The 16,993-nt window shown below is 42.1% G+C and overlaps 1 protein-coding gene across 1 annotated transcript in view; it reads right to left on the bottom strand.

Annotated features, from left to right (window-relative positions):
• The window catches only part of LOC124789520 (lariat debranching enzyme), a 76,718-nt gene extending 60,029 nt beyond the window's left edge, over positions 1–16,689 (bottom strand). Inside the window, exons 1-2 of the mRNA XM_047256909.1 lie at positions 16,534–16,689; positions 12,572–12,770 (exon numbers count right to left, since the gene is read on the bottom strand). Of these exons, the coding sequence (XP_047112865.1) occupies positions 12,572–12,768 (197 nt within the window). The 5' untranslated portion in view covers positions 12,769–12,770; positions 16,534–16,689. The remainder of the gene's footprint in view (positions 1–12,571; positions 12,771–16,533) is intronic.
• Between the last annotated feature and the right edge of the window lie 304 nt (positions 16,690–16,993).

Genomic DNA, 16,993 nt, shown 5'->3' with positions numbered 1-16,993 from the left:
TAATAGCCATTGCAAAAATAGTGTTGAGTCATGTGAGGTGTTGCGTGCAGCGCTCACTATTATTATTCAGAAAAATAGCCAAGGTGATGTATCTGATCCTGCCAGCAGCTCATCATAAATTTCCTGTCACTTCTGTACACACTGACCCATTACACGTTTGTTTCTTTTACAAACTATAAGCTAGCTGCTTTGGGAGAACAAGGCAGAACTTGTCCCAGCAGCCAATGACAATGAGCCGATTGCAAGCTTTTCCCAGCAGCCTCTGTAACAGAGGCTGAGTTGAAGTGTGCACTTAGTATCTGTATAGCAGATAGTATTGCTTGTGGCAGTTGAGATTCTTGAGGTCATGGCTTACATGTCACACGAGTCCATTGGTCTGCCACAGGAAATAAATACTTGGCCCACCAGCTGGGTTGATAGTTCGCTTCTTGCTGTTGAAGTCATTGTATGTCGATTATAAAATACAATAGTTCCCTCACTTCTATCAATCTAAAATTAGATTGTATGTGTTGAGTTTAAGAGGATCCTCGCTTTGTCCTATGGTTGTGATTTGAGCTCACATTACCATCAGGCAGAATGGTCCCTCCCTACTGCATTTTTGGTCAGTGATCTAAAATCAGTATTGATTTCCACACCCAGCCTAATTTGTATCACACCAAGAGGAAGTCAATCTCTAGCATGATGTTAGTGCATTCCACACTTAAAGTTTATCAAACGATGGCGGCAGCAGCACCAAATTCATAGTTAAAGTCAACTGATTACAGGACAACATATCCATCATGATCATCATCATCATCATCATCATAATCTGTAGGTTCCATGGCACCATCACTCAAAGGTGCAATTCGAACTCAATGTCGACTCAAGCAAAAATAAAACGAAGAGTAGATAAAAATTCCAGAAGCAGTAGCTGTAGTAATGGTGGTGGTACCGCAGACATCAAAGTTCAAAAAGTATAGTGAAAAAAAAAAAAGGAGAGAAAATCCTGTTCTACATGTTTCAGCAATGACAAGCAACTTAACTACCCACATCACAAAGCTACATTCATTGCTTGCAATACATGTGAGCATGTGGCCACGATCTGTCAAAGTTGACCATAGCCCATGAAAAGGTGCAATATTACTGCACATCATGCTGGTGTTACTACCCAATATCAAAGCACCACTCAAAGCTATGATCTGACTGGAGACGTAATACTGACAGAAGTAAAGCTTTGAGTACCGGGCGTGAGTCGTGCTTCGGTAGCTCAGATGGTAGAGCACTTGCCCGTGAAAGCAAAGGTCCCGAGTTCAAGTCTCGGTCGGACACACAGTTTTAATCTGCCAGGAAGTTTCATATCAGCACACACTCTGCTGCAGAGTGAAAATCTCATTCTGGAAACATCCCCCAGGCTGTGGCTAAGCCATGTCTCCGCAGTATCCTTTCTTTCAGGAGTGCTAGTTCTGCAAGGTTCGCAGGAGAGCTTCTGTAAAGTTTGGAAGGTAGGAGATGAGATACTGGCAGAAGTAAAGCTGTGAGTACCGGGCGTGAGTCGTGCTTCGGTAGCTCAGATGGTAGAGCACTTGCCTGCAAAAGGCAAAGGTCCCAAGTTCGAGACTCGGTCGGGCACACAGTTTTAATCTGCCAGGAAGTTTCATATCAGCACACACTCCGCTGCAGAGTGAAAATCTCATTCTGTACCAGTTTGCAGTTGCAAGTGCTCCCCACAATATTTCAGAAACACAAGCAGCTTATCTACAGGATACCACACACAACAAATTATTTAGACTATAGTTATCATTTCTCCCATGAAGCAAAACCATAAAAAATTTAACAGCTATTTAACAGATTGAGTTTTTGGATCAAATTCAAATTTTTTAGTGAAGTTTTTTCAATGAAGTATTCAGTACCTCAGCCGCATACTAAGCAAAGATGGTATCACATACATGACACTGAAACAATGGATAATCTCCCTGTGCCCCAGATAAACCACTATGGAAAATTTATGCCAAATGCTGCACAGATATCATATCCTTTCAATCATAACTGGAAAAAAGGGATTAACGTTTCAGTGGTCCGCCACTCGTCTGACAGCAGTCCAGAATTGGAAGCACTTGTGGCTAACACTTCTGCATCATCTGCTTGGTTGAGGGGAGCAAGCACATCGTGACACGCCGGCCAGCTATGACCTCACATGAGCAGCTGCACCTTGGGTGTGCCTCTGGCACCCTCACAACCTCTGCCAGCCCATCTGCCTCCTACATTGTGGCCCGTGCCTTCACCTTCTCCACCGCTGTTGCTGACGTTTCCACAGCTGTCTCCTATGGTGTGGGAGCCCACTTCAGCTGTCGAGGGCTTGGCCAGACCTCGGCTCCCGCAGTCTCTCAGCCAATGCCTCCACTGTTACTGCATCCATCGGAGCTGGCGCTGCCTGTCACACTGCCACCTCCTTCCCTAGGTTTGGACTCATATGTGGAAATGGAAGATGTGCCAGTATCACCTGTCCGACCGTGTGGCTTCTCATAGGGGGCAGGAACCACCCCTGTCCATGCGAGTGCCCCTTCTGACCCTACACACCAGAAGCAGAACATCACATGACTCAACAACCTAAGTCAACCACAGAAAAAATGGAAGTGGGCATAGTGCTCATTTCTTCACAAAGGAAGAGGAGTGCTGTAACTACAAATTTTATGTGTGTGCTGCTTCATAGTTAGTGCATGAAGTTTTTGTTTGATTTAGCCACTAGAGGTCACCCGGCCTGATAATATGACAGCCCCTGTTGGAACTAATGTCTATACAGACCACAGTGCAAGGCTCCACCAGCCTCTTCGGTATTGCTAATTGTACTTTGTATTTTATGTGTGTGTACTGTTTGAGCAGTAAATTATAGTGTCCTTGGATTAGGACAGTTAACCATAATCACAAAGGAAAGGAAGCACAGGCTATTATTTTCTGTATCTAAAAATTTCTTGTTTTTAAACAGAACAAAATTCCACCTGGTCACAGACATCAAGCCATTAATTTTGCCTTTTGGCCACACAAGCGAACTTGTTGTTGTGGTCTTCAGTCCAGAGACTGGTTAGATGCAGCTCTCCATGCTACCCTATCCTGTGCAAGCTGCTTCATCTTGAAGTACCCAATGCAACCTACATCCTCCTGAATCTGCTTAGGGTATTCATCTGTTGGTCTCTCCCAACAATTTTTACCCTCCACACTGTCTTCCAATACTAAATTTGTGATTCCTTGGTGCCTCAGAACATGTCCTACCAACCAGTCCCTTCTTCTAGTCAAGTTGTGCCACAAATTCCTCTTCTCTCCAATTCTATTCAGTACCTCCTCATTAGTTATATGATCTATCCATATACTCTTCAGCATTCTTCTGTAGCACCATATTTTGAAAGCCTCTATTCTCTTCTTATCTAAACTATTTATTATCTATTTTTCACTTCCATATATGGCTACACTCCATACAAACACTTTCAGACTAGACTTCCTGACACTTAAATCTATACTCGATGTCAACAAATTTCTCTTCTTCAGAAACACTTTCCTTGCCACTGCCAGTCTACATTTTATATCTTCTCTACTTTGACCATCAAATAGGAAAACTCATCTACTACTTTAAGTGTCATTTCCTAACCTAATTCCCTTGGCATCACCTGATTTAATTCGACTACATTCCATTATCCTCGTATTGCTTTCATTGATGTTCATCTTATATCCTCCTTTCCAGATACTGTCCATTCCATTCAACTTCTCTTCCAGGTCCTTTGCTGTCTCTGGTAGAATTACAATGTCACTGGCAAACATCAAAGTTTTTATTTCTTCTACGTGGACTTCAATTCCTACTCTAAATTTTTTTTGTTTCTTTTACTGTCTGCTCAATATACAGATTGAATAACATTGGGAATAGGCTACAACCCTGTCTCACTCCCTTCCCAACCACTGCTCCCTTTCATGCCCCTCAACTCTTGTAACTGCTATCTGGTTCCTGCACAAATTGTAAATAGCCTTTCGCTCCCTCTATTTGACCCCTGCCACCTTCAGAATTTAAAAGAGTATTCCAGTCAACATTGTCCATAGCTTTTGCTAAGTCCACAAATGCTAGAAACGTACATTTACAGGGTGTATACGCAGACAAGGAAAAAACATTCCCGGATATTTCACAGATTTCCCGGTTAAAAATACACTTTCTCCCGGGTGAAAACACTTTTTCCATGTTAAGTGACAGTATATTTTCCATTGGAACAGCAAAACTTATCAATCCTTTGAATGGTTATGGTTTTATACATGGGCGTAGAATTTCCCGGCACTTTATAAAACAAAACTCACGGGAAAAGACACATTTGGAAATATCTTTGATGTGCAGCAACATGTACACTGTGCATTTTCATATTACAGAAGTATACATTGGAATTCCACCGAACACCGCATGTTACTTTCCAAAACATTGAAATCGAGAGTGCTTTGTAAGCCAGTCATAGCTCATGTCACATGATCTCGCCAGCTGATGACAGCAGATATTCAGAGCATAGGGCACGTGATGTAGTCAGCCAACAGCAACATCACTGTCAAGTAGCACGAACACACAAAAAGGGAAAGTTAATAGTTTAAATTAATATACATAGTGTTACTACAGAAAAGCAAAGCTTTCAAGTATAATATTGGTCTTTAAGGCTAACAAGCTGCAAGAAAAGCTATGTTTTCACACATAATGTTAATCTTTTTTGCACGTGTTACACTTTAAGATATATCACACAAATGTACCAGTAAAATTTTTAATAATGTTAAACGTCTGACCTTCAGGGCTCGAAATTCTTGTAAATGGCTCATCACCAAAGCGTTGATATTTAAATGAGAGTCAAATGCTCTGTGATTTAAGAAATTCGTGGTACATTCTTGCACACAGTTCAACTTACGTAAAAGGATATTTACTTTGAAAGTAACACTTTTCAAACCACCATTTGCAATATTTTCCCGCGACTTGTTAGAAATAGGTTCGTTTCAGCAGTTGCCAGAGAGTGCAGATAACAGGCGACACAGTGCTTGCGCAGCTACCATGACGTAGGAAGCCCGTATGTACGTACATAAAACACTGGAAGATCATACATTATGTCATAAACGAAAGAAGACATCAGAGGCTACTGCAAGAGCATCAGAACTTCGTGAACCATACTAAAACATGCACATTTAAAGTGCATACTTAAAGGGCACATTCATATGTCCAGATTCCCAATGACATAGACCTCGCCCTGATATTAAGCTTTTGAGTGTGGTTTTCAGGACTGTATTATATCATGTTTGGTTCTTTATAATGGCGTAATGCCATATGTGGTAGAAGATGAAAATGTGCACTTGAAATGTAGTGAACAGTTGAAACTAGCCATTACCGTGGAATTAAACACTTCGTTTCAAATACATTGACTGCCTCTGTGGAAAAGGTTAATAAAAGTAAAATTTCTTTAGCAAACAGACAAAAATAACTTCATTGTTCTGCAAGGTGATTAATGCTTGACTGTCAGAAAGGCAGATATAAAATAAAATCTGAAACTAATAACATATTTTAGCCTTCCGTAATCATACGAATGTATTTTAATTCACTTGATAGCTCCCAGCCACAGATATAGGTTTTGTTTTCATTTGACGTGAGAGTAAACAAAGGGGAAACAGCAAAATCACTAAATGTAAACACGGGTCACGTGGAGACGACCCACTACAACTCAAGACTGCTTTGCACATCAGCCCAGGTTCTACGATATTTGCTAACTAGGTCAATACTTTAAAAAAAAATCAAATTTTCAAAAATATGTTCAACTTGTAGTGCACATCTTTCTGAAAAGTCTGAAACATAACACATATGTGTTAAAGGAAATGTAGTAAGAGATGTTATTTCATCTTAAGTGTGCCAAAGTGCAGTGCCAAGCCTCTTCATACAGCATTCTTCTATCGCACAAACACTTTATTTCACTCTGTGGAATTGAAACGTGTATATTTTGTAATGGATGCCATCAAACTATATTCAGGACAGTGGAAATTGAAATGTCCTGTGGTGTCTCTCCTGCTCCCAGTTGGCCAGTTTGACAGCCTGCCCCTCTTTTTTAAAAATCTCGCAATTAATAGTGAATGGGATTATTTCAAATTGGGAGAACTAAGAGGTCTTCAGAAAATTTGCACTCTTTATTGCCTATTAACTAATAACTTGCTGTTTTGTGTGACATAATATTAAATATAGGATACATAAAACCAATAAAGAGAAGAGACAAGCAAGAAAGTACACATTTCTTCAATCCTTAGCTCCTAGCATTTTTTTCTCTCTAATCTTGCTACAGCCTTACATGGAGTGCTTTCCTTTCTGTGAAAGAATCTATTACCTCATCAAAGTTCGTCAAATGGTTTGCTACATGAAAAATCGAAATGTCATTATCTAATACTGAAAAAGCTGCTAATACAAATAATACCCAAGACTGGTGTGGTTTCTCGATCTGATTACATCTATTTTGTCACTGTCTGCTAAATAAAACAAAATAGGCCCTTTTTCATATTGCAGCAGTTTATTAACACACACCAAATAAACGAGACTGTTTTGGCACAAATGGTCATTTTTATAACACGACAGAATACAAATGACGAAGTACCAATATCACCAATATCAAATGACCATTAGGCCTACTACAAGCGAAAAGCTTTACGCTAGGAAATAGTTTCACATTTCATTCACAAGCACCAGTTTCTCAAGCATGGGATAGATAAGTAGTATTGAGAAATTTTTATATAAATTTGGAATTGTATTATTCTTTCATAATTTGTGTGATGTCCCCGTTTCTTCTCCTTCCTCGTTCCAACAAGCAATCTCGTCATCACCAATTCTGTAGCTATTCCTGCCATTGCCAAAACTTGTTAGCCTATTAACTTCACTAACCCTGCCAGAATCACAGGTTTAGTTATCCCATGATTATTCACTGGTTAGGCATTGTTACATGTTCATACAACACGTTTTCCGTGTTACTTCCAGAATAGAACTTAAGCGGTTGCTAGACGGGGACTTTACAACTGGTCCTTATTAGTGTAGCGATCTGGCCAAAAATTTTCTGTCAATATTTCATTTTCTTGGACACGCCAAGAAGATAATACGTAATCTTTCTCACCTGTTAGTCGTTTATTTCCATTCTGGTAGTCTGAGTCTACGGATTTCGCTAGTAATTATAACAACGTTGATTATTCGCAAACCCAATCAACCATACAATCAGACAGCGATTGACATTCATCCGATCAGCTTTACTCCGCTCAGCTCATATAGCCCCATCTCCTTTTGTCTGCGGAAAGTTTATTTCTAGATGTGAGGAGGATTCTCCTGACAGAGACATCACATACACTATGCACACATTCAAAATCAATTTCTGATTCATTCAGAAATAAATTTAAAATGTGTTCAAAACCCAAGAGGGATGCGTTTCAAAATCATATGAATAATTATAGACCAAAACTACTCAAACACAACTCAACTATAGTCTTCCTAAAGCATTTGACACATTTTTCTGTCAGCAAACGTTTGGATGAGCACTGTGTGTGTTGTCGTATACGGAGCACTTCCTTTGCAATTTAAGTTATTTTCATTTTTTTCTCTTGTTTATGTTTTATTGTTGAAGTATTATTCTGCATACCAGAATACAGTAATATCCTTTGTTAGAGTATCTGTTCTTACCAGTCAAAATTACAAAAATTTAACAGGAAACTGAAACAATGAAAAACTCCTGGAATTCTAAAAAATTCCCAAGTTTTTCCCGGTTGAAAAAATTCCCAGGCTTTTCACGGATGTCCTGGTTGTCCCAGGCCGTATACACCCTGATCTACCTTTCCTGAATCTATCTTCTAAGATAAGTCATAGAGTGAGAATTGGCTCTCGTGTTCCAACATTTCTACGGAATCCAAATTGAACTTACTAGATAATATACAGCAACAATTACCATGATGAGCACTGTTTTTTGAGAAATTACTATTATGGGAGCTTACCACTGCTCCTCATCCTACATCAAACACATTAGCAGAGAAAAATATATCTAAAAACAAAGATGATTTGACTTACCAAACGAAAGCGCTGGCATATCGATAGACACACAAACAAACACACAAAATTCAAGCTTTCTCAACCAACAGCTGCTTCGTCAGGAAAGAGGGAAGGAGAGGGAAAGACGAAAGGATGTGGGTTTTAAGGGAGAGGGCAAGGAGTCATTCCAATCCCGGAAGCGGAAAGACTTACCTTCGGGGGGAAAAAGGAAGGACAGGTATACACTCTCGCGCCCCCCCCCCCCCCCCACACACACACACATCCATCCGCACATACACAGACACAAGCAGACATTTGTAAAGGCAAAGAGTTTGGGCAGAGATGTCAGTCGAGGCGGAAGTACAGGGTAAGTCACATCATCTTTGTTTTTAGATATATTTTTCCCACGTGGAATGTTTCCCTCTATTATATTCACATTAGCAGAGAAGTTAGTCAATGTTCCAAGACCTAAATGAACAAGGTAACAGTTAAGTGACTGAGGAGGCCCTGAGATGTTTAGACCTTCGGTATGTTTCAATCCACCTCCACACGCCACCACAGTCCAGCCAAGACGGTGCAAGGGTGATCTCCTGCACCCATCCCAGCAAGCCAATCCCCTCACGCCATTTACCACATACCATATGGTAGTCCATACTACCATATGGACTCCCTAGATTGGGCTCCTACATATGACCATACCCTAGTGTGGACTTAAGGGATCATCACCGGTTGCAGGGAAGCACAAACTGTTTGAAGTAGTAGCCAGACAAGAGTAACTCATGGGGCATCAAAATCAACACTGGCCACAACAGCTAAACGATACTACCCATCGAGGATCCTTGGCCCCACCCCTCCACAGCACAGATACAACCGTCCCCACTACGTGAGATGTAGCCCACTAGGAGCTCTTCTGCCCATACTGGCTGACTATATGGAGAAGGGACCGATTACCCCATAACACCAGCAATATGGAAACCAATACCCCACAAATCCAGCAATATGGAAACTAATTCACAGAATTGGCGAATATCTGTTTACCAGATATTTATGTTTGCAACAACAACCACAACTCCAGAGGTTATGGCAAACTCTTCTCATATGTAGAGTCATTTGTTCGCTATTAGAAGTAGATGACCGGCTCAGAAGTTTAACTGCCTCCTCAAATCTGTTCTGTTCGCCAACCCCAAAATACAACAGCTACCTCATTTTCTGATCAGGACTCTAAATTGCAATTATCATTGTGCCTTGCGTTTAACACAATAATGAATTTGTTCTTTGGTTCTGTTTAGAGTTCACTTTACTTCCAGTCTTAAGATTTGTTCCTGCTATGTTTTCAGCCACGAACTTAGTGCTGAACTTAGTTTCTGGCAATGACTTGCGTAAACTTTGTATAGTGAAAGATGGCTCATATTGTTGTCGTCAGTTTTCAACTGTGATGCACAAAATGCTGCTAATGATATGGAAGCCATGCAACTGGATACAACTTGTCTACAGAGCTGCAGAACAGGTATTATTGTAGCGATGTATACAAATTCAAATTAGGTGACTGACATGCAAAACAGCTGTGCCAAGTCCACATTGACTGTCAGGGTCACCTTTTGTCACATGGACTTTAGTCTGTGTCTAGCTGTGACACAAAACCTGGATTTGTCACACTTGCATGTGACAAATTGTCGCTGAGCTGCCTGGGGTGAGCATATTTAGGCCCTACGCAGAGGAAATGTGAAAGTTAACAAATTTTTGATTCCAGATGGCACTGTCCCTTGAAAACCACCAGAGGTGAAATGAAAATTCCATGGTAGGAATGCTACAGCAAATGTACGAGGGCTGTTCAGAAAGTAACCTCCGGTTGATTTAAAAAAATACACCAAGTTAAATAAAAATATTTTAATATATACATCTTACAACTACATCTTTGCACTATTTTTCTACATAGTCTCCATAGCGATTGAGGCACTTATCGTATCTCTTCACAAGCTTTGAAATTCCTTCTGCATAAAAATCACCCGCTTGTGCCTGGAGCCAGCCTGTGACTGCATCTTTGAGCTCTTCGTCGTCATCAAACCGCTGTGACCCGAGCCATTTCTTCAAATGCATGAAGAGGTGATAATCACTTGGCGCCAGGTCTGGGCTGTAAGGTGGATGGTTGATAACGTCCCACTTGAAGGACTCAAGAAGGGCCGTTGTTCTGCGAGCAGAGTGAGGACGGGCGTTATCGTGCAAAAAAACGATACCGGAAGTCAGCATACCACGGCGTTTGTTCTGTATAGCCCGTCGTAACTTTTTTATTGATTCACAGTACACGTCTTGATTAATGGTCGTACCACGTTCCATGAATTCAACCAACAACACCCCTTTGGCATCCCAAAACACCGTTGCCATCAGTTTTCTGGCAGAAAAATCTTGCGAGGCTTTTCTTGGTTTGGTAGGCGAATTTGAATGTGCCCACATCTTTGATTGTTCTTTTGTCTCAGGATTCACGTACTTAATCCAGGTTTCGTCACCGGTCACGATTCTGTTTAACAATGGTTCTCCTTCGTCCTCATAACGTGACAGAAAGTCTAATGCAGAGGCCATTCTTTGAGTTTTGTGGTGGTCGGTAAGAATTTTGGGCACCCATCGTGCACAGAACTTACGGTAACCCAATCTTGCTGTCACTATCTCGTACAAGAGAGTCTTAGAAATCTGTGGAAAACCAGTAGACAACTCCGACATTGAGAAACGTCGATTTTCACGAACTTTTGCATCAACTGTCTGAACGAGTTGGTCAGTCACCAATGATGGTCTACCACTCCTCTCTTCATCATGAACGTTTTCTCGTCCACTTTTAAATAAACGTACCCATTCACGGACAACTCCTTCACTCATAACTCTTGGTCCGTACACGGCACAAAGCTCACGATGAATAGCTGCTGCAGAATATCCTTTGGCTGTAAAAAACCTTATGACAGCACGCACTTCACATTTGGCGGGGTTTTCTATTGCAGCACACATTTCAAACTGCCACAAAAACTAAACTAGCGCAGGTACGACGTTCACTCGACCACGTCTTGATGCCGACTGACCTGTTGAGTGCGTGAACGCACAGATGGCGTCGCTACTCCCCCCACAACCCGCACTGTGACCAATCGGAGGTTACTTTCTGAACCGCCCTCGTATTATATATGAGTTCATTCAAACAAAACCCGGTCAGTGTGTCTACCTTTGCCTCACATGTATGATGGCACCACATAATTTTGGGTATGGTGCCACCATCTATTGGTAGAGAGACTGATGCGTGCGCACTGTTTGATGTTGCATAGCGCCAGTGTGGTCTAACGCCAAAGGGAAGGTGGTCACACAAGTTGTCGTCTACCACCAAACATGCAGGCGAGTAAGCAGGAACAACAAGGAGAGATTCGATTTTTGGTGGCAGTGAGAGTTGGAGGCTGTGAAATTTATCAACAGATGAAGGCTATGTATGGTAAGTACAATCTGAGTCGTTCAAGTGTTGTGGAATGGCGCAAACGATTCCTTGAGAGGTGCACGTCACTGGAAGATGATGCTTGTCCGGGAAAGGCTCATCGTGTCATCACACCATAAATGGTTGCGGAAGTGAACGCTTTAGTCTTAGACAACCGCAGAATCACTGTGGAGGACGAGATCGGTCAGTTACTGGGTACTAGCCTGGGCACCGCCCACACCATAATGCATCAATACTTGAACTTTTGAAAAATCTGTGCGCAGTGGGTTCCCCACCAACTGACCACTGAACAGCGCAATACTCGAATGGCACTGTCTTTGAGTCATCTGCAACATTATCGTGAGAAGGAATATGGCTTTATGTCCCATGTTGCCACAGGTGACAAAACATGGTGTCACCATTTTGAACCAGAAATGAAGTGTCAGAGCAAGCAGTGGAAACATGCGACTTCATCACCTACATAGAAATCAAAGGCTGTGCACACCAATTCTGGTAAGGTCATGATGTCCACCTTTTTTGGCCGCAAGGGCACACTGCTTGTCGAGTTCCTGGAACAGGGAACCACCATCAATGCCCATCATTATCAAGCCACTTTACAGAATCTTAAAAGAGCCATCAAGTCAAAATACCAAAGCATGTTGTCCAATGGCGTCATCCTTCTGCTTGATAATGTCCACCCACACGCGCCCAATGCAGTGAAGACGACATTGGAGCAGTTTTGGTGGGAAACTGCTGGAGCATACATTGTACAGTCCCGACCTTTCACCGTGTGATTTTCATAGGTTTGGACCTCTAAAACAAGTTACTCGCGGACACTGATTTACAATGGACGACAAAGTGTTTGACTGGGTCCAGGCCTGGATCCGACAGCAGCCTACTAGCTTCTTCAAGGATGGAATCGACCAGCTAGTGATGCAATGGGATAAAGGTGCCAACAGTTTTGGTGACTATTTTTGAGTATATATGGATTGTGAATAACTACATTTTTGAGTTAATAAAAATCATTACCGTTATTTTACACTAGTGACCGGGTTTCATTTGAATGACACAATACCAAGACATCAGCAGTCACATTACAAACTTACTTGTAAAATGAACACATTGATTGATACTTTCGTGGCACAGCCATGCACTGCAAGTCTTCAGCATTTCTTGTAGCTTGAAAATCTCCACAGCATATTAAGAGGTCAATCTTCACATTTTCTTTTTCCTGTAGATGCTCAATTGCTTCATAAATTTTTTCTAATTCTCCATGAGCACAACCTTCTACTGCTATCTTCATATCTGTAAACCAAATTCCTGGACTTAATTAACTTAAACAAAAATATCACAACACAGTATTTACAGCCTACTCGCTGCACAGAGCACTCAAGTTAGCTAGAAATGTACAATTATTTCCAAAGTAAAGTCAGCTACAACAAAAAATTTAAACAAACAATGGAAGTCCATGATGGAATGCAACAATATTATGAAAAGGATAGTTGTTACTTACCATAACAGTGGAGAAACTGAGTTGCAGATATGTACAACAAAAAGACTGTCACAAAATAAGCTTTCAGCCAATAAGGCCTTTGCCAAAAATGGATATCACACACACACACACACACACACACACACACACACACACACACACACACACAGACAGACAGACAGACCACAGTCTCTGGCAGCTGAAGCCAGATTATAACAGCAGCGTGTGATGGGAGAGGCAACTGGTGGGGGGTAAGGAAGAAGCTGGGGCAGGGAGGGGGAGGGATATCAGGATAAGGGTTGCAGAAAGTAAAGTGCTGATGCGGGAGCATATAGGGACGAGATGGAGAGAGGGTACACAGCTAAGTGAAGTCGGGAGGTTAGATGGTGGGGCAGTGCAGAAAGGGGGGGGAGGGGGGGGGGAGGAGGTAGTGGAAAAGGAGAGAATAGAGGGCTTTGTAGTACTGAAATGCAAACAGGGAATGGGTTAGATGGGCAAGAACAATGCCTAATGGAGGTTGAGGCCAAGTGAGTTACTTGAACATAGGATATATTGCAGGGCAGTTCCCACCTGCACATTTCAGAAAAGCCCCAGTGTTGGTGGGAAGGATCCAGATGGCACAGGCTGTGAAGCAGCCACTGAAATGAAATATGCCATGTTGGGCGACTTGCTCAGCAACAGAGTGGTCCAGTTGTTTTTTTGCTGCAGCTTGTCAGTGGCCACACAGAATGCAGCGAGTGGTTGCAGCTTAGCTTGTAGAATACCTGACTAGTTTCACAGGTAGCCCTGCCTTTGATGGGATAGGCGATGTTTGTGACTGGACTGGAGTAGGTAATGGTGGGAGGATGTATGGGACATGTCTGGCATCTAGGTCTATTACGGGGATATGAGCCAAGAGGTTGGGAGCAGGGGTAGTGTAGGGATGGAAGAGGATATTTTTTAGGTTCAGTGGCTGGTGAAATGCCACTTTGGTGGGGGGGGGGGGGGGGGGGGGGGAATAGTGTGTAGTATATTTATCATTTTGGGGTATAACGAGAAGTAGTTGAAAACATGGCGGAGAATGTAATGCAGTTGCTCCAGTCCTGGGTGGTGCTGAGACATGAGGGGAATGCGCCTCTGTAGCCAGATGGTGGTACTTTGGGAGGTGGTGGATGACTGAAGAGACTAGGTCAGGGAAATCTGTTTTTGTAGAAGATGGAGAGGGGCAGGGGAGAATTATGGTCTGTAAGGTCTCAGTGACACTCTCTGTGTATTTTGAGAGGGACCACTTATCACTGTAGATGCGATGGCCATGGGTGGCTAGGCTGTATGGAAGGGACTTCTTAGTTTGGAATGGGTGGCAGCTGTCAAAGTGGTGGTATTACTGGCAGTTGGTTGGTTTGATATGGACAGACGTACTTATGTAGCCATCTTCGAGGCGGAGGTCAACAGCGAGGCAGGTGGCTTGTGGGTTAAGTAGAACCAGGTGAAGCAAATGGGGGAGAAGGCGTTGCGGTTCTGGAGGAATGTGGATAGGGTGTCCTCACCCTCAATCCACATCATGAAGGTGTCATCAACGAATCTGAACTGGATGAGGGGTTTAGGATTCAGGGTGTTTAGGGAAGATTCCTCTAGATGGCCCATGAATAGGCTGGCACAGGGCGGTGCCATGCAGGTGCCTCATAGCACCTGGATCCTCCCCACCAACACCAGCGTTTCTGAACTGTGTGGGTGGGAACTCTCCCTGCAATATATCCTACATTCCCATACCCCTACTGGCCTCACCCTTCATTAGTCATTGTCCTAACCGATCTATCCCCTTCCACATTTACGTTCCAGCACTACACAGTCCACCAATGCACCCAGTCTTTTAACTTCTTTTCCACTTCCTCCCCCCCCCCACCCCCCCTCTCTACCCCGCACCCCATCTAAACTCCCAACTGCACCTAGCTGCCCTACCATATCTCTACCTCGTCCCTGCATGCTCCCCCAGTATAAAATCCATTACAAGATTTTGAAGGCTTTTTAAAAATCTTAAGTCATACTTACGGTGTCACTCAGGTTGTTACTTTTGGCCATCAATCTGAATCAATATAATTAACCATACATTCTACAAATTATATTTGGACCAATGACAGTAGGGTCGACAGAAGCATCCGATCCCACGCGTCGGCTTTGATCCGTGACGTAAGGGTGTTGTCATGTGTGACGTCATGATGGCGCGGAGTTTGGTTTGAGTGTGGCTGTCTCCAGTTCTGTTTTATCTTATTTTATTTACTTTTCTGATCTGTTCGTTCTATCTCGTGAGTTTTTTTTTTAATTTAATAAAACTTATTACTTATTTTAATTATCTGTTTCCTCCAATTTCTGTTTTAGTTTATTATATTTATATTTCTGATCTGTTCATTCTATCCCGTGAGATTTTTTTTAAAAAAGACAAAAAACACTAATCAGCTACTGAAGCATCTTTATCTTCTATGGGTTGCAGGGGTTACGACACCTGGGGAGGTGGGTGGGTATTCATGCATGGCTGTCTTCACTTACATGTTATAACTACGCAAGACGTCTAAATTTGTTTATATTTAGTTTGCCCACACCCAAAACACCCCATTTCCCGTGCTTGTCCCGTTAGTGTCATTAGGCTTCTTGTGGAAAGTGTGTGTGTTTCTTTTTGTTTCCGCCATATTTGTGACATCATGGGTCAAAGCAGACGCACGGGATCGGACGCTTCCGTATTTCCTGACAGTATTATGGAAAGGATACATTGCTAATCATCATATAATGGAGATATCAAGTAGCAGACAGGCACAACAAAACGACTGCTAAACGAGAGAGAGAGATTCATGCATACGCAACTCACACGCACATTGTCAGTCACCAAGGCCTCAGCGCTCACGTGTCCAGAGACAGGGGTCATGCACGTGTGACACTCACTCACGTGAATGTGTGTGTGGTGTTGTTATTCACTTCAGAAGAAAGCCTTTTGACTGAAAGGTCACTTGTTTAGCAGCTCTTTTGTTATCCCTGATTGCAATTCATCTGCACTATATGGTGAGTAAAAATCTATCCTTTACATATTATTGTCACTGCTTGATCATGGTTTTACCAATATTTAAACCAATGCTACTCTTAAGAATAAGAATTGAAAATAGTAATTTGTTGCAAATGAACTGAAAACTGAAGAGGGTGTGTTTAATAATGTTTCAGTGTCACAATGTTTATCATACAATACATGGGGCCACGCATGGTAAATATTCAATAAAAACAGTTTTATGTTTACTATAAATATGGAGTCAATGTCCTATTACGTAAACCACTTATTGCATTTTTCTCTTCTACAATACTGAAAATACTACACCACTGTAAACAAAAAGAAATGACAAATTAAGTCCTTAGCCGTGGTGGGTCCGGACTGCTTCAAATGCGGTAAACCGAAACCAAGACGAAAATACAAATACGCTAAACGTCCAACTGAAACTAAGACCAAGACACAAATACTGTAAACTTCCCTCCGAAACCAATACCAAACTGTAGCTGCTACCTTCAAAATGAATCTATTTTTCCACGAGAATTAATCGCATAGCGTGGTCTGCCTACCTTATGCATATGAATTTTGTTGATATAGATTAAACAAAACCATTAAATGGTTTTTTTACGTCCGCCTGCGTCATAACCACATAACAGCTAACCTCATCTTCGTCCAACTCTGCACAATAAAACTCGTCACTTTTCGTAATTCCAATGCACTTCTCATCGCTAGACGCTAAAGAGAGAACAGTTAGGCATCGTCAGGTCAAAAGTGTTATCGAGAGTATAGTCGCGACACTTCGCGCCAGCAGCGCGCCAAGCGGCCAGTTAGTAAAAGTGTTGAGTTCGGCACGATCGTGAAAGCGAAGGCGAATAGTGATTGTTTAATGTGGTTTGTACACTAGTTTTTACAAATGGGAGCGTAGCGTAGCGCAATAAATTGCAACAACAAGAAGGAGATACCACATCTGTCTTTTTTTTAGGTTTCCTAAGGACCCTGGAAGGTCTATACCATCACGATACTAAATTG

Source organism: Schistocerca piceifrons, chromosome 3 (genome assembly GCF_021461385.2).
Source record: "Schistocerca piceifrons isolate TAMUIC-IGC-003096 chromosome 3, iqSchPice1.1, whole genome shotgun sequence".
Classification (NCBI taxonomy): Eukaryota; Metazoa; Arthropoda; class Insecta; order Orthoptera; family Acrididae; genus Schistocerca; species Schistocerca piceifrons.
This window is presented reverse-complemented; position numbering and strand designations above follow the sequence as displayed.